The sequence below is a fragment of the Stegostoma tigrinum genome, chromosome 12 (assembly GCF_030684315.1).
Source record: "Stegostoma tigrinum isolate sSteTig4 chromosome 12, sSteTig4.hap1, whole genome shotgun sequence".
Taxonomy (NCBI): domain Eukaryota; kingdom Metazoa; phylum Chordata; class Chondrichthyes; order Orectolobiformes; family Stegostomatidae; genus Stegostoma; species Stegostoma tigrinum.
The window spans coordinates 33,511,455-33,537,341 of record NC_081365.1 but is presented as its reverse complement, the minus strand read 5'-3'; the positions used below and the strand labels follow the sequence as shown (position 1 = coordinate 33,537,341).

General features: G+C 45.6%; 1 protein-coding gene across 4 annotated transcripts in view; it reads left to right on the top strand.

Annotated features, from left to right (window-relative positions):
* The window catches only part of LOC125457110 (immunoglobulin-like domain-containing receptor 2), a 143,119-nt gene that overhangs the window by 99,025 nt on the left and 18,207 nt on the right, over positions 1-25,887 (top strand). For all 4 annotated transcript variants that reach the window (XM_059650273.1, XM_059650275.1, XM_059650274.1 and 1 more), the window contains 4 exons: positions 3,802-3,948; positions 4,682-4,837; positions 8,183-8,296; positions 15,898-16,093. In XM_059650273.1, coding sequence (XP_059506256.1) covers positions 3,802-3,948; positions 4,682-4,837; positions 8,183-8,296; positions 15,898-16,093 — 613 coding nt within the window. The remainder of the gene's footprint in view (positions 1-3,801; positions 3,949-4,681; positions 4,838-8,182; positions 8,297-15,897; positions 16,094-25,887) is intronic.

The following is a 25,887-nucleotide window of genomic DNA, read 5'->3' as shown; positions in this document are numbered from 1 at the left end:
GACTGACTGCACGAGACAACATATCTCATATCAGAGGACAGCAGAGACATTTTACATCAAACTGAGAACAGGAATGGGAATTTTAAATTTGAGGTAATGGAAATGGGGAATAACAACACTGGTCAGTAAACACAGGCTATGGTTAGAATACGGGCATAAAAGCTTTGAATGAGCTTACATTTAAAAGTATGCAAAGATAAGGGACCAGCTAGAATATAGGCTTCAAAAGGCCTAAATTAAAGGCATTAAAGCCTAAATTAAAGCATGAATTTGATTTAGACAAGTGTAGAAACAGACTATGGTGGAAGTTTACCCAAGGCCATGAAGCAGTTTTATTGGGTGGGGGTGGGATGCACTGGGAATGTCAAAATTTCAAATGCAGCATGTTGATTTGGCCCCCTAATTTGTTCCCTCTACCAAGGGAAATTTCCACTGGTTGGCTGTGAATAGAATCTGTCATCTGCATGTGGGAACCAGGCATCAATTCACGTCTTAATTAACCATTTTCACAGAGGGGGATGGATGATACAAACTTAAGAGGGAGTGTGTGCTGAGAAGAAAATGTACAATGGCTTCAAGAGGATTTAAACAGGCTCAGTGAATGGACAAATACATGGCAGATGGAATAAAATATGGAAACATGTGAGGCTGTCCATTTTTGCAGGAGAAATCGATATGCAGATTATTTCTTAAATGAAAAGAAGTTGGAAATCATAGATTTACTAAAGGAATTAGGTATCCTTCTCATTAAATCACTGAAAGCTAACATGCAAGTGCAGCAAGCTAAGTTAAGAAGCCTAATGGAATTTTAATCTTTCTTGCAAGAAGATTTGAGTATACGACTAATGAAGCCTTGCTTCAGTTGTATACAAGAATGGTTGGACCATACCTGGTGAACTGTATGCAGTTTTGGTCTTATTGCAGGAAAGATATTGCTGCCAGAGACAGAGTGCAACAAAGGTTAACTTAAACTTGTTCCTGAGATTGTAGGATTGTCCCATGAAGACAGATTGGATAAATTAGAAATCAATGCAGGAAACAAATGTACAAATATTTAACTGCATCATTATCTCTTTCCTGGATGTTTCTCAATTGTCTCCAGTATCTTTGCATGGACCCTGTCATTATGGATTGCCATTTCTGTCATTTATAAACATTTTGGCATGTTGTGATGTTCATTTTATAGAGTGAGGTTTAAAGGGCATGTATATGAATGTTGGTGAAAATTGAACAGTTTTGTTCTTAGCTATACTTGTGTCAGAGGCAATGCAAGCAAGGTTCTCTGGAGTGATTCTTAGCAAAACAGGATTGTCCTTGAGGAAACACTGAGTTGACAAGAGTGGCATTACTCTGAATTTACAAAACAGGAGATCTAACTGAAACCAAAAAGTTCTAAAGGTGCTTGACAAGGTAACTTCTGGGAAAATGTTTACTCTGATTGGGAGTCTACAGGAAGGGGGATGGGCGGCAGTTTCAGAATCATGGGTCGGGGATTTAGGATTGGCGTGAAAACATCTTCACTAAAAGTTTGTTAATCTCTGAAGTGGTACCCTGGATAGCTGTGGAAGTTTGGTTCTTTGCATTTAAATCAGAAATAAGGGAGTTAAGGGATAGTATGGGAAGGAGAGGCTGAGGTAGAAAATCATCCATGATCTAACTGAATTATGGAGCAAGTTTAACAAGCAGAATGGCCTACTCCTACTTATGTTTCCTCTATTTTCACTTTGTATGGAACAAAAGCAGGGACAAGGAAATAGTCTTCTTGATGTTTTGACAAATAGGATCCCAAGTCCTCATGCTAGCAACAAGACCATGGGAAATATTTTTCTGGAGTGGCCTCTTAATTGGATGTGTCAAAGGTCACCAATTAATGGTGGCAGACTAGCTGCCAATTCTGTCAGCCAACTCCCAGGACCAACAGTTTTGAAATCTCTGCAGCCCCACCAGGCAGGGAGTGCAGTTGATGTGGGTCAGTGACCAAGAGAGAGCCTCTTAGTTTACAGATATTCCCTATTTAAAGTGATTCTAATATCATGTTTAGAGCAATAGCACTTCCTCCATTTTTGTTTTAGTCCAGTTACTGTGCACCAAGAAAGCACTATAACTGTTTTTGCTCCATATATCTTTTTACATACACCATCTGTTTGCATAACACCTCTTCCAACACAACCCCCACTCCCTTCCACTTGTCACCCTCTCACCACCTCTCTCTTCCAGCCTCCTCCTTGTGGCTTCCCATTTGTTGTTCCTCACCCACGCCCTCAATGTGAGCAATCACTTAACTGAGGGACTACAAGGGACATGAGGAAAGGACCAAGGCAATAAAAGGTGGTCAGGAGCAGAAAACAGCAAGCCTGAGGGTGTGTAGAAAGGGAAACAGCACTAAGAGCAACAGGAGATTGAAAGAGGGGTGCTGCAAATGGAAAGGATGGTAAGTTTGAAGGAAAATTTTTGAGGCAGTTATATTTGAGGCAGTCAATAGTACTTTATTCTCTTATAGGAACACATTTTCTTATGGGAAAGTTCAGGGCTGAAAAGATTTCTGCCCCAACAAAAACAGTTATGAAAGAAATGTGCAACTGTATAAAATTCTGATTTAATCCTCAGAGTTTTGCGTGGGTGGTGGTGTTTGTAGATTCTCATCACCTCATCTTCAGTGTAAATTGAAAACAAAACACAATTTTAAACTTCTGTTATTATGTTGCTGTTTGTTCTCTCAACTTTCTCCATGGGCACTTCATTACAGCTGCCTCCTGCTACGGGGAACTGGACTATTGACATACCATTTTTAATGACATCTGATTTCATCAGTTAAAAATCACTGACAATATTATAGCATCTACATTTGACCTCATTTCAATGCTTTTCTCTGACTTCACTCTGGCTTTAATCAATTTCATTATAAAAATAAGTTTTAAGAAAGTCACTAATTACTGGGCTTTGTAAGTAAACAGCTGACAGCATGGAATGCTGAGACATACAGAATCAGACCAGGTTACATCCTAGGTGTAAGCTGGGATAGCTGAACTCAGCCATAACAATGTTATAGGCACTATAATTGCCATCACAGATTCGTTTTGGAGAAAATCAGCATGAGGTCCCACTCTGATCACACTCCTGTGTCCTTTTTGTACAGTGAGTATATGTGGATGTTGAGTGAGGGTAAAGTCCTTCTGATTTTCTCCCTGCTGACATTTAGTGTGCAGTTGCACAGGATAAAGCCCACTTCAACAGCATTTTGTGTGGGTCTAATAGGGTTGATGCTTAAATAAGCTTACCAGATTCTGCAGAGTAAACAGACCTAGACAGTGGAGTCACAGTTCCAGGAAAAATTGTATCAATTTTAAGGTAGTTCTGAAATGCTCCCTGTAGAACAATGTCCTAGTATGAGTGACTGACTTCAGAAAAATGGGATGGGTTAATTATTGTATTAACTTCCTGGTCTTCTTTTTAAACCCAACTATAATAGGTTTTATCAAAGTACAAGGGTGAATCATTTTCTAATAAGACATCAGCATTTAATGTAGACATGCCTACTCTTGCAAATATCTTAAAATTTATAGGAATACTACTTCTTTATTTAAATAATTTTCCAACACCTTTAGGGAGAGTCAATTAGTGAAACAAAAGCATTATCCTTACCAGCACATACAACACTTGAAAACAATTATGAATAATCTGGCATGCTGTGCTGTGTAATAAATGGATAAAAACACAAATTATATCATTTTGTCATTGTGATCAGTAAGACAATAAAATTCTTTGTATATTTTTCACAATTCATTTTTTTTTGTATTACAGAGTGGGCATTTGTTGCTTTAGTGCTCTCAGGATCTCTAATATTCCTCATCTTACTTGGTGTATGCTGGTGCCAGTGCTGTCCTCACACATGCTGTTGTTATGTCCGCTGCCCATGTTGTCCAGAGTCTTGCTGTTGCCCTCGAGCCTGTAAGTACACTTTTCCACAGTTCAGTTGGCAAGGGAGTTATTTCTGAGACTTTACTCCTTCTTTCCATTAGCTTTTAGGCTACTCCTGGGAGGCTTATTTAGTTAAAGATGCAAGGTTAACAGGATTTCTCATAAATTTCAGGAATTACACTCTGTAAGATTGTTTTTTCTTTGGTGCACCTATATATGAGACTGTCTTTGAAATGGTTCTTATGGGATACAAACAAAAATATGAAAAAAACTATGCACTGAGCCCAAAAAGAAATAGTGTTTGTTGAGTAAAGCTACATAACAGTTAAAACACAGAAAAAAGTTAGCTTCCAATACCCTCATTCTCATACATTACAAGTAAACAGGAGGCATTTTTGAGTGCAGTATCAAGTTAACACAAAGAAACCAAGCCATGGGATTCTGTAGACACCAGCTTTGACACCATGTAATTTCTAAAGTTGAAAAATGACCCTTCGCTTGTTCAAAAGTATACAAAGCCAAATAAAGTACTAAAGTACTTTAAAAATGATAAATTGAAACTGTGGAAGCTGTCGTCAGTTTATTTAGGCTATGTGTAACAACAAGAGGGTTGATTTCACACAAATAATCATTCGAGACCATGCAATGCTCAACAATTATTAGTCCTTTGTCAAACACGAAAAGAAACTCAATATTCCTCTATGGAACGAGGTCTTTATAAATTAAAAGAGAAATGTTCAATATTATTCTACTCTCTTACTAGTGTACGCAGCTGGGAAAGCAGTAAAAGCTGGACATCTTCCCAATGTTGCAGCCTATCCATCGTACTACATCCCTAGGGTACCCATATCACCAAGTGTAATTGATTCAAAGCCTCTGCCTCCAACTGCGCGTGTGGACAATGATATGGGAGGATCTGGTAAGAAAACCTTTTCTCAAAACAAAAATCATTTTAAGGACCTACATAGCCATGTTCGATATCAACAATATCAAATTGTGTATAGAAAGAAGCTCTTAAACTTTTTCTAGACAAAGGTCCAGACATAACTACATAATAACAGCTAGTAGTAATAATACAAACTGGTAAATAGAATTAATAATCTGCTTTTTTTCATTCATTAACCACACTTTCTTCCATTGTCCTGGGTTTTGCTCAGTCATAACTCCTCCTTCTCATAGCCGAATGCCTCAGGAGGGGTGAGTGGGTCTGCAGCTCCATCTTAGAGGTCCTCTTCCTGGCCTGCTGAAGTTCACAGATCACTGTTTGATGATATTGCATATCCCACAATGGTGACACAGCAGCTAAGGCGGCCTTTTCCCAGCTTAAATTTGAAAATCTTCTAAAGATGGCACCTCCATTTTTGAAGCACCTTCTTGTTCAGCTGCCAGCCATGTCATGTTGCTGCTGCTCCATTCAAGCTGGAGTGCCTATCCTTAACCTGCATTGTAATTGGTCAATTTGGGGAAACTCACAGCTGAGTTATGGTTTTCCACACGGTTCAAACTTGTGGTGCCCATTCACCCTGTCAGTGGAATTTAGGACACTACAGGAAAACTGTACACTGTGTTGCTGTTTGTTTTCAGACTTAAACTACAAGTACTTTATTTAAAATCTGGCACTCTGAAAATCACAATTGTCCAAAAGCTGGGCATTTTTCCTCTCATTTTGCTTTGTGAAGCACAGTGAGCCTGGGCACAATAAAGTCATTTTAGACTGATTAGAGAGAACAAAATCAGTGAGGATTGTGCACAAACGTAGTGAGCATACAGGTTAGGAGCTGAGGTATGTAATTTGACTCCTTGGACCTGCTTTGCCATTTTCTAAAACCGTGGCACATCTGATTGTGACCCTGAACTTCATATTCCCACCTATCCCTGGTAACCTTTCATCCCTTTACTTACCAAGAATTTATTTACCCCATCTTAAAAGTATTAAAACACTCTACTTCTACTTCCTCATAAGGAAGAGAGTTCTGAGGAGTCTTCAAAACATAGGAAATAGGAGCAGGAGTAGCCTGTTCTACTATTCAACATGATCATGGCTGATTGTCCAAATCGGTTTCTGGTTTCTGCTTTCTCCAATACCCTTTGATCCCTTTAGCCCCAAGAACCATATGTAACTCCTCCTTGATTTTTTTTAAAAATTCACTCATGGGACATGGGTGTTGCTGGCTGGGCCAGTATTTATTGCCCATGCCTGATTCCCCTTGGGAAGGTGGCAATGAGCTGCCTTCTTGAAGCTGAAGTCCACCTGATGTAGGTAACACCCTCAATTCCTTTCAGGAGGGAATTTCAATGTTTCAACATTTCAATATTTTGTCTTCAAGCACTTTCTATAAGCAGAGAATTCCACAGGCTCATTACACTCTGGATGAAGAAATTTCTCATCGTCTTAGTCCCAAATTGACGACACCATATCATTCGATTGTAACCCCTGATTCTGGACTACATGGTCATCAGGAATATCCTTCCTGTGTTTAGCCTTTCTAGCCCTGTTTAAATTTTAAAGGTTTCCCAGAGATTCCCCGCCTCATCCTTCTAAACTCCAGGAAAATTCCACATGCAGTCTCACTAGTCTGCTGTATAATTTCTCCAGACCTTTTGTTGGCAAAAGCAATCAATAATATACCTGGAATTGAGTCTAGGCTTATGTTAAATCAGGTGATCTCAGAGTGCATTGCTACAGGAATAATACAATTATTCTCAGGACCCCCTTTGGAATACAAATTAAGCCAGAGTTCTCTCTATTGCATATCTGAGCTCTGGTATACATCTATCTGCCTTTGCAGGGAATTTCTTATGAGGAATTAATTTGTGGTGAGATTCTGATTATAATCAATCAATATCTGATTTTTTTTTCACGTCATGAGAAGACAAAGTGCCAGCACTAATAGTCTTTTCACAAGAAAAATGTAAATACTAATTCTTTCACTCTATATCAGAGTCTGTTGAATGAAGTAACTGACATTGCATCAGCACAATTCTCTATACCTTCAGGATTAGAGTGTGACAAATGGGTTGTTAATTATTAGGAAGGTGATTATAATCTCTTTGTCTTTAAATGACAGTTTCTGTTTAATAAATGATGCAGTGAGATGCCTCCTTGGCCCATTGGCCCATCTGATCAAGGTCCCATTGTACTCTGAGGTAACCTTCTTGGCTGTCCACTGCACTTCCAATTTTGGTGTCTTCTACAAACTTACTAATCATACCTCCTATGTTCACATCCAAACCATTAAATAAATGACGAAAAACAATGGACCCAGCACCGATCCTTGTGACACACCCCTGGTTACAGGCCTCCAGACTGAAAAGCAACCCTCCATCACCACCCTCTTATTTCCTACCTTCCAGCCAGTTCTGTATCCACATGGCTAGTTCTCCCTGTATTCCAATGTGCTATTGCCTATTATTACTGATTGTGGCCTATGGGTCAGACAGTCAAGAATCTAGTTAGAGAGCCAAGACTAGGTCTCAGAGTTTAGAGGTGAGTTTGTTTGGAATTATGGTGTTGAAGACAGAACTGTAGTTAATAAGCAGGAACCAGATGTAGATATCCTTGTTATCTAGATATTCCAGGGATGAGAGTAGGGCCAGGGAGATGGTGTTTGCTGTGGACCTATTGCACTGGTAAGCGAATTGCAAATGATCAAGACAATTTGGTAGGCTGGAGTTGATATAAGCCATGACTAACCTCTCAAAGCATTTCATAATTATGTAGGTCAGAGCCACTGTTCGGACAACTTGAACTTATGGCACATGAGTCCCGTGCTTGAGCAGTCAATCAGTCTTGCTCCCACATGAACTGAAACTCATCATAAATGGGAAGATTGTATTTGAAAGAAAGGCTAGAGTTTTTGAAGTGTGCATGCACAGTTCCAAAATGGATGACCATGTGCAGAAGGTCACTTAAAAATATTATGAGCCCTCTTGGGAGATTGTAAGTGAGGCTGATTTGACTCAAAGTGTCTCCTGTATGATATAAAATGTGGGTTGTTAAACATGATGTCTTGTCTGTTGAGACAGAACCACCAGCTGTTAACAATTTGGACCCCTGTAACAGTATATCAGCTGTCATTGTGACAGTGACCTGAAAATGGGAGTGAGGTTAAGTTGAGGGAAAACAGTGAGTAGAAGCAAGCAATGGCCTGTAGTTTTAATTTGGAGCTGAAAGGATTATTCCTGGTCTTTGCAACTCTACATTATGAACTACTAAATATAGTTTGATTTAACACAGTTTTATTCTTTTCTCATTCTTCTCTAGTACGAAGTGGCTACAGGATTCAAGCCAACAAAGAGCAAGACTCCATGAAGGTCCTTTATTATGTAGAAAAGGAACTGGCACAATTTGACCCCTCTCGGAGAAAATATGAACAATGTATGGGTGATTTATAATAAGATAGACTCAAGGCATGTTCACTATGGCTATTTTCTGTTAATATATTAGCTTTGCAAAAGCATTAACTTCATTAGAGACATTCAGCCTCCAACGTACCATTGAAGTTCAAATTACCGTGATTAATTCAGCTTTTAGCAAAATAGCTATTTAAATTCACTTATGTTCTCTCTCTGTCGAAGACTATTAAAAGCATCCTTTAAATCTACAGGATCTTTAAATCACCCTTTGAAAAAGAATGCTGTGATCCACCCACCAATTTTAATTTGCAATATTGTTATGGTTAGATATGGTTGGTATTCTGTCCTCTCCTATCCCTAAATCATGTATCACAGATTCATAGGGAGGTCACAGCACAGCCATACTCTTTACTAGCAAATGCCCACCCATTTTTGTATTGCCTGCAAATTTCCCAATCATGACCCCTACGTTTAAGTGAATACCATTCATTATATGCCAAAACCAAGGGACCCATAATCGCTATCTGCAACACCACTGGAAATGGTTTTCCATTTATACAAACATCTCTTGACCATTAACTGTTTGCTTCCTGTCACTGAGCCAATTTTGGATCCAATTCACCACATTCCTCTATGTCATGAGTTTTAATTTTAATTAATCATCTGACATACGGAACTTCGTCAAATACCTTACTAAAATCCATGTAGACAATATTCACTGCATTATACTCATAAATACACATCACTTCCTTAAAAAGTTCAATTAATTTAGCAAAACTTGGTCTCCCCTTCACAAATCATGCTGATTTCTTCAATTAATCTAAACATCTCTATGATTCAATAATCCTGTCTCAATATTGATTGCAATAATTTTCCCACTACAGAGGTCAGACTGACTGACTTGTAAATATTTGGTCTATCCCTTGAATTGTTTTAGAATAATGGCACAACATTTAAGGATCTCTAACACTCTGGTACTTTGTTTGTATCTAATGAGGATTGGAAAATGATCCTCAGAGCATCCACTTGCTCCTCCCTTTTTTTCCTTTAACAACCTAGGATATAATTAATCTGGTCTTGGTATTTATCCCTCTTCAAGGTCAGTTCCTCCAATACTTTCCTTTTCATTATATTTTGTCTAATATTTACCTGGATCTTCAACTAGAATGTCTGTATCATCTCTCTCTGTGAAAGCAAAGACAAAATATTCATTTAGAACCCTATCTAAGCTTCTGCATATATGCATAAATTATCATGCACATATTTAATAGGCCCGACCTTTTCCTTTGTCATCCTTTTGCTCTTAATGTACTGAAAAAACATCTTTAGATTTTCCTTAGTTTTATCAGCCAATATTTTTCATTTCCTCCTTTGCTTTCTTAATTTACTTTTTCACTTCACCCCTGTACTAGAACATAGAACATAACAGCGCAGTACAGGCCCTTCGGCCCTCGATGGTTTCACGGTTCGGTGCAACAATGTGAAGCCCATCTAACCTAGACTATTCCATTATCATCCATACGTTTATCCACTGACCATTTAAATCCCCTTAAAGTTGGCATGTCAACTACTGTTGCAGGCAGGGCATTCACATCCTTACTACTCTGAGTAAAGAACCTACCTCTGACATCTGTCCTATATTTATCACCCCTCAGTTTAAAGCTATGTCCCCTTGTGCTAGCCATCACCATCCGAGGAAAAAGGCTCTCACTGTCCACCCTATCTAATTGTCTGATCATCTTGTATGTCTCTATTAAGTCACCTCTTAACCTTCTTCTCTCTAATGAAAGCAGCCTCAAGTCCCTCAGCCTTTCCTCATAAGACCTTCCCTCCAGACCAGGCAACATCCTGGTAAATCTCCTCTGCACCCTTTCCAATGCTTCCACATACTTCCTATACTGCGGCGACCAGAACTGTACGCAGTACTCCAAGGGTGGCCGCACCAGAGTTTTGTACAGCTGCAACATGACCTCATGGCTCCAAAACTCGATCCTTCTTTCAATAAAATCTAACACACCATACACCTTCTCAACAACCCTATCAACCAGGGTGGCAACTTTCAGGGATCTATGCACATGGACACCGAGATCTCTCTGCTCATCCACACTAACAAGAATCTTACCATTGGCCCAGTACTCTGTATTCCTGTTACTCCTTCCAAAGTGAATCACTTCACACGTTTCCACATTAAAGTCCATTTGCCACCTCTCAGCCCAGCTCTGCAGCTTATCTATGCCCCTCTGTAACCTGCAACATCTTTCCGCACTATCCACAACTCCACCGACTTTAGTGGCATCCGCAAATTTACTAACCCATCCTTCTACACCCTCATCCAGGTCATTTATAAAAATGACAAACAGCAGTGACCCCAAAACAGATCCTTGCAGTACACCACTAGTAACTGAACTCCAGGATGAACATTTCCCATCAACCACCACCCTCTGTCTTCTTACAGCTGGCCAATTTCTGACCCAAACCGCTAAATCACCCTCAATCCCATGTCTCCATATTTTCTGCAGCAGCCTACCGTGGGGAACCATATCAAACGCTTTACTGAAATCCATATACACCACATCAACTACTTTACCCTCATTCACCTGTTTGGTCACCTTCTCAAAGAAGTCAGTAAGGTTTGTGGGGTACGACCTACCCTTCACAAAACCGTGTTGACCACCCCAATCAAATTATTCATTTCTAGATGATTATAAATCCTATCTCTTATAATCCTCTCCAACACTTTACCCACAGCCAAAGTAAGGCTCACTGGTTTATAATTACCAGGGTTGTCTCGATTTTCCTTCTTGAACAAGGAGTCAACATTTGCTATCCTCCAGTCTTCTGGCACTATTCCTGTCGACAATGATGACATAAAGATCAAAGTCAAAGGCTCTGCAATCTCCTCCCAGCTTCCCAGATAATCCTAGGATAAATCCCATCTGGCCCAGGGGACTTATCTATTTTCACACTTTCCAGAATTGTTAACACCATCTTATGAACCTCAATCCCATCTAGTCTAATAGCGTGTATCTCAGTATTCTCCTCGACAACACTGTCTTTTTCCTGTGTGAATACTGACAAAAAAAATTCATTTAGCGCCTCTCCTATCTCTTCGGACTCCATGCACAAGTTCCCACTACTGTCCTTGACTGGTACTAATCTTACTCCAGTCATTCTTTTATTCCTGACATAGCTGTAGAAAGCTTTAGGGTTTTCCTTGATCCTACCTGCCAAAGACTTCTCATGTCCCCTCCTGGCTCTTCTTAGCTCTCTCTTTAGGTCCTTCCTGGCTAACTTGTAACTCGCAACGCCCTAAGTGAGCCTTCATGCCTTATCTTTAAATAAGCCTCCTCCTTCCTCTTGGCAAGAGATTCAACTTCTTTAGCAAACCACGGTTCCCTCACTCGACCACTTCCTCCCTGCCTGACAGCTACATACTTACCAAGGACACGCAGTAGCTGTTCCCTGAACAAGCTCCACATTTCAATTGTGTCCAAATCCTGCAGTTTCCTTCCCCACCCTGTGCATCCTAAATCTTGCCTAATTGCCCACATTTCTCTAAACTTCCGAATGTATTACTTTTAAGATTATTTTAAACTCTCTTTTTCTGCTTTACCTTGCATGCTTCTCGATAACTGGAAGGAGGGAGGTGCTAGATTTGGTTGTGGCTTCAGACTCTTATTTCCAAATGCCCCTCAATGATTTGGCACTGATTTTCCTTCAAGTCTAGTACAGTTTTGATAGATTAACTCTTAACTTTAAAAAGATTGCTTTCCTCCAAAGTAGAAATTCTATTCCTGTTTTATTTTTGTCCATTTCTATAATGATGTTAAACCCAAGTGTATTATGACCACTGTCTTCTAAGTGGTCAACCACTGCTACTTGATCCATATGCCTAGCTTCATTTCCTGAGATTAAGCTTCTCTCATTGGCCTTGCAACATGCTGGCTAAAAACATTCCCATGAACACAGCTCAAGAATGTTGTGTCCTCTGTGTATTTCACACTGTTTGAATCCCAGTTGGCATTTGGGTAGTTTGAAGTGCCCAAATATTATTGCCCTGATGTCTATCTATTCAGACATTTGCCTACCTAATTGCTCTTCTAACTCTCTCTCACTATTCGGGATTCTACAGTAGCGTATCTGCCTCCTTTTTTGTTTCAGTTCAACCCACATGATCTCATTTGATGCTTTGTTTAGCGTGTCATCCCTCCTCACAACTGAGATTGATTCTGGAATCAATAATGCTGCACCCTCCACCTTTTTTATTCCCTTCTCTGTCCCCACCCTGAAAATATGCAGCCATGTTGAGTGATCATCCTTGGCCCTCTTTAAGCCAATGTTTGATTTTGGCTGTGATGTCATGCTGTCTTGTGTCTCTGTGCCCGTAGCTCATCAGCCTTTAATCACTGTACTCTTTGCATTTATATATCTACCTGTTAAGACTATCAATTTTCTGTGCTGTAATTTTTAAATCTCTACTTCCTCTGTCTTTCAGAGTCACTTGTGAAGTTTCTTCCTCCTGTTCCTGCTGAATTTAATCTCAGGTTTCCAACTCCCCCAATGATCGAGGTAGTTTGCAAGTGGTAGCTCCCTGCAAGAATATTTATCATGCTCCTGATAAGAAACCGTCTGATTTGTAAAGGTCACATCTTCCCCAAAATCAGTTGCAATGCCCCAAAATCTGATATTCATCCTTGTACATCAGATTTTCAGTCATGTGTTCAATTCTTCAGTTCTCCTATTTCCATCTTCACCAGCATTGGGACTTGGAGTCATCCTGAGTTTGCTACTTTAGAAGTCCTGCATTTCAATCTTCATCCTAGCACCCTGAAATCTGCTTTCAGGATCTCAATCCCATTCCTACCCAAGTCACTGGCACTAATGTGGACTATGAACACTGGTTGATCAACTTTTCCAGCCTATTATCATGCAGCAGCTTAATAACATACTTAACCCTAGTACTGTCCTTGATAGTCACAGGAACACCGACCTGATGCTGTAGCCATGGTATCCCCTATTGTTATTCCTCCTCTATTTTTCTTCATTCACCTCCTGAATGGCTGATTCACAACTTGGCTCTGGCTGACTCTTCTGAGGAACCTTTGCCCTCATGAGTAACTGAACCGGAATGCCAATTAACAAGCCCTGTAGACTGAGGGGACTCCTGCACAGCCTGCATGGTTGTCTTAGACTGCCTAGTGTTTAACAATTTCTTTGCTTTTGTGTTAATATGCTTTATTCAAGACTCCACTGTCACTTTGTTTTCAACATCTCAGATTGCTCACCTCTCATGCTGTTTTCAAGCAGTCAGATCAGTTCTCTCTCTAGAATGACATTGATGTTGACTTCTTATCTTGTGATCCCCATCTTGCCTGCTCCTAAAGGATTAAAGTCACTGATTACTGGTATTATGGTAGTGACTTATTTGCAAGTTCCGTGGCAAACGCAGGAGTTATATGATGCAATTTCCAAAATACGCTATATAAATAATTATTTGATTAATTTGATCATAGTAATCCGGTAACTGCTTGATAGCTATAAGGCAGAAGCACTTAATTTCATCTGTCATTAAAAAACACAGAAGATAAACTAAATGTCACAATGATCAGATGACAAGTTTTGATCAGAATTTCAAAATTTGAAAATGATATGAAACGTTGAACAGTAGTGAAACAACAAAGAAGACAGTAGTACACTTTAAGAGGACATGACACATGATAGAATGACTGAATTGGCAAATGAAATTTAATACAGAAAGCTGCATGATGCTGCATTTTGATACGAATGAGGAGAGACAATCCTGGCCAAATGGTGTAATATAGAGAGCCCTGGGGATATATCATGAAACATGTTTGAAGTATCAAGATAGGTTAATGAAGCAGTTAATAAAGCTAATATGTTAGAGTTGCAGCTACCAAAAAAGGAAGATTGTTGAAATTGTTGGAGGTCAGTCATCTTAGTTGCAGGATATCTCACTGCAGGAGTTCCACATTGTCGTGGCCTCTGCCCAACCACAAATGACCTTGCTTCAATTGTAAAACTAGTTCAAAACTAGGGGGCATATTTTTTAAGGTGAGAGGAGAAAGTTTTAAAAAGGACATGGGGGGCAACTTTTTGGCACAGAGAATGGTTTGTGTGTGGAATGAACTGCCAGAGGAAGTGGTGGATGCAGATACAGTTACAATATTTAAAAGACATTTGCATAAGTGAATGAATTGGAAAGATTTGGAAGGTTAAACGTAGGCAAGTGGGACTAGTTTAGTTGGGAACATGGTAGACTAGTTGAACTGAAGGGTCTGTTTCTATGCTGTATAACTCTATGACTATGACTTGTCATACAAGATTGATGGCATGTGAAGGTTTTGAACTTACAATAAGAGGTCCTGATTTCATAGTGATCACTGGTCGTCTTGAAGGCTGTGACGAATGTAATTTAACAAAATGGGCCCAAGTCCATGAATATAATGGGAGTTTGACAATGCCAAACCCACAATGGAGGCGGCAGGGTAGGGAATGCTATTTATGGGCTTGCAAAATTGTACCCTTATCCCAAGGTGCCAAAATTAACATGACAAATGGAAGCAAAACTTCTCAAATTGGGCTATGTATACCATTTATAAAATGCACCTACCTGCCTGTCACTGTTCTGTCCGTGGTCAGAGGCATGACAGTGTGCTTTAGAGTCCAAATGTGAAAGGGTAATGCTGAATATTCGTTCACAATATTTTGACCCAGCTTTGCACCTAATTGTGGACACCACATTAGTGAGGATGTGAATTCTTTGGAAAGAGTACAAAAAAACGTTTACTACAACGGTTTCAGGCAAGAGGCATTACAGTTGTGTGGATAGATTGGAAATGCTCCATCTTTGAACAGTTTGAACATGTTATTGGCACACCTCAGAGGCCATTACATCCCAAGGTGCAACTTGACCTACTGGCACAGCTGCAGGAGCACTACCAATACATCAAAAGTCTCTCCAGATGGTAACCAGGGGGCACAGATTCTCGGTGATTGGCGAAAGAACTGGGAGTAACACAAAGAAAAATTCAACAAATCATTAAGATTTGTGGTGGAAACAAATTCAATTGTATTCTTCAAAACTGAGTTTGTTCTTACCCCCTCCTGGAAAATATAAAAATGGCTCGGTCTGAAAAGTCTGACTCGTGCTGAAATATGTTTTGGCAAATGTGAACTGTCGACGACCGCTCAAAATTATACTGTCATTAGTATATGGCTGTGACGTTTGTTTTTGGAGCAAACATATATCTGAAATGTAGCCTTCAAGGGATTTTTTTACGGCAAGATTGTTGTGGACAGTAAACTGATACAATATAGTTGCTCCACAAGCAGACTGACATTGTGCAAATAGCGGATGCTCAGCTGATGCCATTGCAGGGTTCAGTCAGAAACCATCTCCGTGGGAGAGGAAAATGTTTTTCTCGACTTTCTGTTCAGCCTTTCTTTCCCTCTTCAAATGTAAATTAGCAGCTTTGATTTGCATTATAGTTTTGGATAAACACTGGGCTGCTTCAAAGTGTTGCCAGTTTGTAATTGAAACTATCGGGGAACGTTAGACAAAGAATATGAGTAAATATTTTAAACTTTTTAAATATATTACAGCCAGTAACATGTCGGAGCTAAGTTCACTTCACGATCAGGACAGTGATTTCCGCCAGACCTTTCCTCAGACTCGAAAACAAGTGCTCCCTGCAATTACTGCCCAGGACGATGACTCAGCATTCAGGGGTCAGCTGACAAGAGGATCGGGACATTTCAAGAACAGAGAAAGACGCGATGACGAACCTTGCAGTAGCAGGTACAGTTCAGAGTTTGAAATAAATCATGAAAACATTTACATGTGTCTTCATAATAACCTGTACTATCTCACTGGAAGCTAGCGGTCATTCATATTCTTACTGAATATAACATCATTACCTTTTTATTGCACTCAATTTTTAAAAATGTTACTGCTGGCTAGATGGTAAACAAATGTTATTGCATGTGTTTTAACAAATCAGGTAGTCAAAAATATGAGGTGTAGATTTAAAAGTGTTGTTTAAGACTAATGCTTTCTATAAAAAGTTATTTGAATAGTTAAGCAGTTGAAGGTTGATTATAAACGCCATTCTTTCCTGTTTTATTAACTGTACATAATTTAGTAAAGCAGGGCAAAGAATAAGCAGCGCAGAATTGCCGAAAATATAACAGCACCATAATTAGTTTCCGGATTTAAATTTTCTATTGAGTAGTTAATATATAATTTTTTTTAGTAGATGGTCTCCTGAGGCGACATCCACAGATGGTTTAGGATGTAAGGTGTGATGTTTCACATTTTCTCCCAATATTTAGTTTCTAAATATATTTTTACCCATGGTAAGATCCTAGGAGAGGGATCCCAGTAGACAGGAAGGGTTGACATGGCCAAAACTTCAGACCTTAAAAGGCTGAGACCATACTGTTAACAAGGGAGTTACCAGATTTTCACCCAGTAATGTCCAAAATGGAAGGAATGTTGCTTTAGTTGGAATGAAGGTGGCATTTGGTTGTGAAGATATTCCTATGCACTTAAACTCTTGCAGATTGTAAAATGCACAATAAATTCCAGCAGAAGTAGCTATCAGCTCTGAAGTCGTCCAAGTTTGTAAATAATGGGATAAGGAGGGTCAAACTATGTAGCAGAAATCCAACATTTACAGCAGAATTGTATCTGACTGGTTTATTTGACAAGGAGATGCAAATATTGTTATGACACATGGAAGCATTCAGGAATTGCATGTTCATTTACCTTACTTTGGCAGAAGAGCTCAACAAATCTCAGAAAACATAGACTGATTACAGAAGGAGGCTAGCGAGTTTTGAGAAGATTTGTAGCTCAGGTTGAGGTTCTGGCTGTGAGTTTGCTCGCTGAGCTGGAAGGTTAGTTTTCAGACGTTTCGTCACTTTTTTTTTATTTGAAAAAAATATACTTTTATTCATAAGATGGACAAAAAATAAAACGTATTTATACACCTACCCAGTCATGCAAGCCGCTCCGGGTTACCCAGGGGGTACGTACACCAACTAAAGGAAAAAAACAAAGAAGAAAACACCCCGGCAGTCGTCACCCGGCACAGTCCCAGTTGGCCCCCTGACCAGTTGGGGAAGGCGCCAACTGGGCCCAGTTACCAGATTGGGCCCTTTTTTCTATTCTGGACGAGGGGTTTCATACCGTGGTCTTTCCCCACCGCGCCTTGGCGGCGGCTGCCCCAAGCTTTAGCGCATCCCTCAGCACGCAGTCCTGGACCTTGGAGTGCGCCAGTCTGCAACACTCGGTCGGGGTCAGTTCTTTCAGCTGGCAGACCAGCAAGTTGCAGGCAGACCAAAGAGCGTCTTTCACCGCATTGATGGTCCTCCAGGCGCAGTTGATGTTGGTCTCGGTGTGCGTCCCCGGAAACAGCCCGTAGAGCACGGAGTCCCGCATCACGGAGCTGCTCGGGAAGAAGCTCGACAAATACCACTGCATCCCCCTCCAGACCTCCTGCGCATAGGCACACTCTAGAAGGAGGTGATCGACAGTCTCGTCCCCCCCGCAGCCACCTCGAGGGCAGCGTGCGATGGCGCAGAGATTCCGGGCATGCACAAAGGATCCCACTGGCAGAGCCCCTCTCACCGCCAGCCAAGCAATGTCCTTGTGCTTGTTTGAAAGTTCTGGCAATGAGGCGTTCTGCCAAACGACTTTGACAGTCTGCGTGGGGAACCACATGACGGGATCCACCCTCTCCTTTTCCCGAAGGGTCTTGAGGATACTACGTGCTGACCACTGCCTGACGGTCTTGTGGTCAAAAGTGTTTCCCTTCAAAAATTTCTCCACGAAGGACAGGTGGTACGGGACGGTCCAACTACTCGGAGTGTTCCACGGCAACGAGGCCAGGCCCATCCTTCGCAACACCGGGGACAGGTAGAACCTCAGTAAGTAGTGACACTTGGTGTTTGCGTACTGAGGATCTACACACAGCTTGATGCAGCCGCAGACAAAGGTAGCCATCAGGGCAAGGGTGGCGTTCGGTACGCCCTTTACCCCATTTTCCAGGTCTTTGTACATGGTGTCCCTGCGGACCCGGTCCATCCTCGACCCCCAAATGAAGTGGAAGATGGCCCGGGTGACCACAGCGGCGCAGGTCCAGGGAATAGGCCAGGCCTGTGCCACATACAACAGTACCGAAAGCCCCTCGCACCTGACAACCAGGTTCTTACCCGCGATAGAGAGGGACCAGAGCGTCCACCTGCCCAGCTTCTGCTTCAGTTTGGTGATACGCTCCTCCCAAGTCTTAGTGCACGCCCCAGCTCCACCGAACCAAACACCCAGCACCTTCAGGTAGTCTGTCCTGATGGTGAAGGGGATGAAGGAGCGGTCGTCCCAGTTCCCGAAGAACATGGCCTCGCTCTTACCCCTATTGACTTTGGCACCCGAGGCCAGTTCAAACTGGCCGCAGATGTCCAACAGCCTACTCACCGACCGATGATCGGTGCAGAAGACGGCGACGTCGTCCATGTACAGGGAGGTCTTGACCTGAAGGCCTCCGCTGCCTGGGATAGTCACGCCCTTCAGGCTCACGTCCTTCCTGATGGATGAGGCAAAGGGCTCCACACAGCACACGAACAAGGCAGGAGAGAGCGGGCAGCCCTGCCTGACTCCAGATCTAACAGGAAAACTGTCCAATTCCCACCCGTTGATCGAGACTGCGCTAACTATGTTGGTGTAGAGCAGCCGGATCCAATTGCGGATGCCCTCCCCGAACCCCAATTTGGAGAGGACATCCCTCATGTAAGCATGAGAGACCCTGTCGAAGGCCATCTCCTGGTCCAGGCTGACAAGGCAGGTGTCCACCCACCTGACCTGCACGTAGCCGATCGTATCCCTGATGAGCACGAGGCTCTCAGCGATCTTTCTGCTCGGCACAGCACAGGTTTGGTCAGGGTGAATCACTGACTCCAGGACAGATCTGACCCGGTTGGCTATGACCTTTCCAGGATTTTGTAGTCCACGTTCAATAGTGAAGTGGGACGCCAATTCTTAATTTCTTCCCTCTCCCCCTTCCTCTTGTAAACGAAGGTGATGATGCCCTTCCTCATGGACTTGCACAGTTCCCCTGCCCGAAGTGCACTAGGGTATACCTCCAGCAGATACTGGCCGACCAGGTCCCACAGAGCGGAATACAGCTCGACCGGCAAGCCGTCGCTCCCGGGAGTCTTATTCCTCTCCAAGGACTTGAGGGCTCTGGTCAGCTCGTCCAGGGATATCGGCCGGTCCAGCCACTCCCTCGTGCCGTCATCTAAGACCTCCAATAGACGACAGGAACGACTCAGAGGCCGTGCTGTCCGTGGGTTTCGCGTTGTACAGTCCGGCATAGAAGGATCTGCTGATCCTCAAAATGTCGGGCTGAGATGACGTCACCAAGCCATCGTCCTCCTTCAGCCGGCCAAGCACAGAGCTCTCTTTGTGCACCTTCTGAAAGAAGAAATGCGAGCACATCTCGTCCTGCTCCACGGAGCAGACCCTGGACCAGAAGATTATCCTGGAGGCCTCCGCGGCGAAGAGCGAGGCTTGCTGGCCCCTCACCTCGCGGAGGTCCTCCGTGACATCGACCCCCATCAACTGCAGAAGGAGCAGGTTCTGCACCCTTTTCTGGAGTCACGACAGCTTTCCCCACCTCTCTCTCACCTTCTGAACACCCTTGAGGACAAAGAACCTCTTGATGTTCTCCTTCACCGTCTCCCACCAGTCGCCCGGAGACTCAAAGAGGGGTTTCACAGTTCTCCAACCGGCATACTCCCTCTTAAGCTCCTCAACGTTCTCTGGGGTCAACAGAGTCGTGTTGAGCTTCCACGTCCCCTTGCCGGCCGGCTGGTCGTCCTGTAAGTGACAGTTGGCCAGCAGGAGGCAGTGGTCAGAGAAGAACACCGGCTCAACGCCGGTGGACCTGACCGAGAACGCCCGTGACACAAACAGGAAGTCTATCCTTGAGCGGATAGACCCGTCTGGCCGTGACCAGGTCTACCTCCACTGCACTCCGTCTGCAGGGGTGCTGAAGACGTCAACAGCTTGGCGTCCTTCACCGTGCCCATCAGGAATCTGGACGTGACATCCAGTTGACTCCCCCCACCCGCTGTCTCCACGCCGGATCTTCCATCTGCATCGATGATGCAGTTGAAGTCTCCGCCTAGGATGACCGGCCTGGACGTAGCCAGCAGGGGTGGAAGCCGCTGCAGGACGGCCAACCGCTCCCTCCGTACTACTGGGGCGTACACGTTGATCAGCCTCAGGGGAGCGTTCCTGTAGGTGACATCAGCCACTAGGAGGCGCTTCCCCCCCCCCCCCCACCATCTCCTGAACTTGAGAGATGGTGAAGTTGCGCCCTCACAGCAGAATAGCCAGGTCCGAGGAGCGACAGTCGTTACCCCCCGGCCAGATCAAAGGCCCACAGGTCCAGGTGCCGGACCAATTCCTGTACCTGCTGAGGTGCGGTATCCCGCACTCCTGCAGAAACAGGAGGTCTGCCTTGATGGTGGTCAGGTAGGCCAAAGTGGACACACATCTTGCGGTGGACTTGATGCTGCGCACATTAATGCTTGCAACTCGTACCCCCATTGTGGGCAGTGACCGCAGTACCCTCCCCAAGCCCAAGGTCTAGCCCCTCCATCTGTCTCTTCATGCCCATTGCCCGGGCTAACTGCTGGACGCTCTCCGGGCTCAGGAAACCATCCGTGCTGCCTTCCGGGTGGCATCCCCCCCGTCGGGGATACGGAGGCAGGAGAGTCCGGTTCTGGGTCAGGCTGGGGACGCGCTGTTTCCTCCTTCCCGCCTGGAAATTCCGGGGGCCCCTCCAGGGCCCCAGCGGCACATGGCTGGGTGTCGGAGGGAGCCTCAGGACGCCTCCCGTCACCTGGAAGCAGGGTGCTGCTTTCCTTCTCCCTTGAGCTCTTTAGCTTCTGCTTTGGGTGGGCCTCCTCCAAATCTCCTTCGTCAGAGGAGCTCTTACAGCCCCCCCTGTAGCTGCCTTTTCCCGCCTGATGGTTGCGGTGCGTGGGCCCACTGGCGCACCTTCCTCCTCGCTTTCCGGACCGTCGTCCACTCCCCTGGGTCACCTGTCGCCGCCTCCATCGACTCTGGGTTGTCGGGGGGAAGCAGAGCCTGCAGGGGCGCGTTGCTGGCCTCGGGTCCATCCTGCAGGGCTGGGCCCTCCTGCATGACCTGGCCCTCCTGCACATTAGGGGGGGTCCTTGCAGGGCCCTGGTGCCTTCCTCTCCTCCGGGGGGGGGCTTGCCCCTGCCGGCGACCTGGGCGTAGGTGGTCCCCCGCCGTGGGCATGCCCTATAGAGGTGGCCCGCTTCCCCGCAAAGGTTGCAGCTTTTTTCGAGGGCAATCCTTGGCAAGGTGTCCCTCCTCCCTGCAGTTCCTGCAGATGGTGGCTTTGCAGTCGGCCGCCACGTGACCTGACCTACCACAGGCATGGCAGACTTTAGGTTGCCCTGCATAGGTCAGGTAGCCCCTGCTCCCGCCGATTGCGAAGCTGGACAGTGGGTGTACAACATTCCCGTCCGCGCCCATCCTCAGCGTCACCTTGACCTGCCTCTTACTGGTCCAGATGCCGAAGGGGTCCATGATGTCGGTTAGGTCCCCTTCTACCTTCACATACCTTCCAAGGAAGGTCAGGACATCAACTGCTGGCACATGCGGGTTGTACATGTGGACAGTCACCATACGGCTCCTCTGCGCTGGCATCACGAACAGTGGGACAGCGGTCAATACAGAGAGGGGGCCCTCACCTCCTTTCTCCTTGAAAGCCTCCAGGAAGCACTCGCAAAGCTTGGCACTCCTGAAGGTTACATTGTAGAAACCTCCTCCGGGGAAATCCTGCAGGCAGTAAATGTCCGCAACAGCGAACCCGCAACACTCCAACAGGACCCTCTTCACGAAGAAGATGCGGTCCACAGGTGCACCTTCATCCACCTTCTTTACAGAAACACGGATGGTGTTCCAGACCCCCTGACCTGGGGCACGAGCACTCGCCGCAGCCATCGTTGCAGGTTGGCTGCTCCCGAACCAGCGTTAGGCCGAAGCCAGCATTAAGATCCACCGGTTGGAAGGGTGCACAGCCAACCCGACGTCTTCCTTCCACCTCCAACACAGTCGTGCTGTCCTCTTCTCGGTCCACAAAGGAGTGGGTCTTTATTGTGTTCCGGATGTAAGCTAGTTCACTGAGCGGGAAGATTCGTTTCCAGACATTTCGTCACCATTCTAGGCAACATCAACAGTGAACCTCCGACAAAGCGCTGGTGTTATGTCCCGCTTTCTATTTATCTGTTTAGGTTTCCTTGGGTTGGTCATGTCATTTCCTGTGTTGGTGATGTCATTTCCTGTTCTTTTTCTCAGGGGATGGTAGATTGATTTGGAGCCAACGTTTATGTTGATGGAGTTCCGGCTGGAATGCCATGCTTCTAGGAATTCTTGTGCGTGTCTCTGTTTGGCTTGTCCTAGGATGGATGTGTTGTCCCAATCAAAGTAGTGTCCTCCTTCATCCGTATGTAAGGATACGAGTGATAGTGGGTCATGTCGTTTTGTGGCTGACAGTCATTTCGGAAATGTCTTTGATGTAGGGTTAACCATAACCACTCCCCCCTATATCAAAGACATTTCCAAAATGACTGCCAGATACTCAGACCTCTTGGCATCAGGGTAGCCCACAAACCCACCAACACACTAAAACAGCAGCTAATGAACTTAAAAGACCCTATACAGACAACAAATAAAACGAACGTCATCTACAAAATACCTTACAAGAACTGTGACAAACACTACATTGGACAAACAGACAGGAAGCTAGCCACCAGGATACATGAACATCAACTAGCCACAAAACGACATGACCCACTATCACTCGTGTCCTTACGTACAGATGAGGAAGGGCACCACTTTGACTGGGACAACACATCCATCCTAGGACAAGCCAAACAGAGACACGCACAAGAATTCCTAGAAGCATGGCATTCCAACCAGAACTCCATCAACAAACACATTGACTTGGAGCCAATCTACCATCCCCTGAGAAAAAGGACAGGAAATGACATCATCAATGCAGGAAATGACATCACCAACCCAAGGAAACCTAAACAGATAAATAGGAAGCGGGACATAACACCAGCGCTTCATCGGAGGCTGACTGATGATGTTACCTAGAATGGTGATGAAACATCTGGGAACAAACCGGCAAGCTCAGTGAACTAGCTTACATCTCGAACACAATAAAGACCCACTCTCTTGTGGACTGAGAGGAGGAGAGTGCTATCTTGGAGGTGAAAGGAGGACGTCGGGTTGGCTGTGCACCCTTGCGACCGGTGGATCTTAATGCTGGCTTCGGCCTAACGCTGGTTCAGGGGAGCAGCCAACCTGCAACGATGGCTGCGGCAAGTGCTCGTGCCCTAGGTCAGGGGGTCCGGAACACCATCCGTGTTTCTGTAAAGAAGGTGGATGAAGGTGCACCTGTGGACCGCACCTTCTTCGTGAAGAGGGTCCTGTTGGACTGTTGTGGGTTTGCTGCTGCGGACATTTACTGCCTGCAGGATTTCCCCGGAGGAGGTTTTTACGATGTGACCTTCCGGAGTGCCAAGCTTTGCGAGCGCTTCCTGGAGGTTTTCAAGGAGAAAGGAGGTGAGGGCCCCCTCTCTGTATTGACCGCTGTCCCACTGTTTGTGATGCCAGCGCAGAGGAGCCGTATGGTGACTGTACACATGTACAACCCGCATGTGCCAGCAGTTGATGTCCTGACCTTCCTCGGAAGGCATGTGAAGGTGGAAGGGGACCTAACTGACATGATGGACCCCTTTGGCATCTGGACGAGTAAGAGGCAGGTCAAGGTGACGCTGAGGATGGGCGCAGATGGGAATGTCGCACACCCACCGTCCAGCTTCGCGATCGGCGGGAGCAGGGGCTACCTGACCTATGCAGGGCAACCTAAAGTCTGCCATGCCTGTGGTAGGTCAGGTCACATGGCGGCCGACTGCAAAGTCACCATCTGCAGGAACTGCAGGGAGGAGGGACACCTTGCAAAGGATTGCCCACGAGAGAGAAGCTGCAACCTTTGCGGGGAAGCGGGCCACTTCTATAGGGCATGCCCGCGGCGGGGTACCACCTACGCCCAGGTCGCCGGCAGGGGAAATGTGGGGCCAGCCCCCCCGGAGGAGAGGAAGGCACCAGGGCCCAGCAAGGACCCCACTAATGTGCAGGAGGGCCAGGCCGTGCAGGAGGGCCCAGCCCTGCAGGATGGGCCCGAGGCCAGCAAAGCACCCCTGCAGGCTCCGATCCCCCCCGACAACCTGGAGCCAATGGAGGCGGCGACAGGCGACCCAGGGGAGTGGACAACAGTCCGGAAAGCGAGGAGGAAGGTGCGTCGACGGGCCCAGGAACCGCAACAATCAGGAGGGAAGAGGCAGCTACAGGGGGGCTATAAGAGCTCCTCTGACGAGGAGGATTCGGAGAGGGCCCACTCGAAGCAGAAGTTAAAGGTCTCGAGGGGGAAGGAAAGCAGCACCCCGCTTCCAGGCGATGGGAGGCGTCCTGAGGCTCACTCCGACACCCAGTCAAGTGCCGCTGGAGCACTGGAGGGCCCCCCGGAACTTCCAGGCGGGAAGGAGGAAACAGCACGTCCCCAGCCTGATCCGGAGCCGGGCCCTCCTGCCTCCGCACCCCTGACGGGGGGATGCCACCCGGAAGGCAGCACAGATGGTTTCCTGAGCCCAGAGAGCGTCCAGCAGTTAGCCCGGGCAATGGGCATGAAGGGACAGATGGAGGGGCTGGCCCTTGGACTTGGGGAGGGTACTGCGGTCACTGCCCACAATGGGGGTACGAATTGCGAGCATTAATGTGCGCAGCGTCAAGTCAACCGCGAGATGTGTGTCCACGTTGGCCTACCTGACCACCATCAAGGCGGACCTCCTGTTTCTGCAGGAGTGCGGGATACCGCACCTCGGCAGGTACGGGAAATGGTCCGGCGCCTGGACCTGTGGGCCTTCGATCTGGTCGGGGGGTAACGACTGTCGCTCCTCGGGCCTGGCTATTCTGCTGCGGGGGCACAACTTCACCATCTCTCAAGTTCAGGAGGTGGTGGGGGGGCGCCTCCTAGTGGCTGACATCACCTACAGGAACGCTCCCCTTAGGCTGATCAACGTGTACGCCCCAGCGGTACGGAGTGAGCGGTTGGCCGTCCTGCAGCGGCTTCCACCCCTGCTGGCTACGTCCAGGCCGGTCATCCTAGGCGGAGACTTCAACTGCATCATTGATCCGGCGTGGGGACAGCGGGTGGGGGGGATTCAACTGGACGTCACGTCCAGATTCCTGATGGGCACGGTGAAGGACGCCAAGCTGCTCGACGTCTTCAGCACCCCTGCAGACGGAGCACAGCAGAGGTACACCTGGTCGCGGCCAGACGGGTCTATCCGCTCAAGGATAGACTTCCTGTTTGTGTCACGGACGTTCTCGGTCAGATCCACTGGTGTCGAGCCGGTGTTCTTCTCTGACCACTGCCTCCTGTTGGCCGACTGTCACTTACAGGACGACCAGCCGGCCGGCAAGGG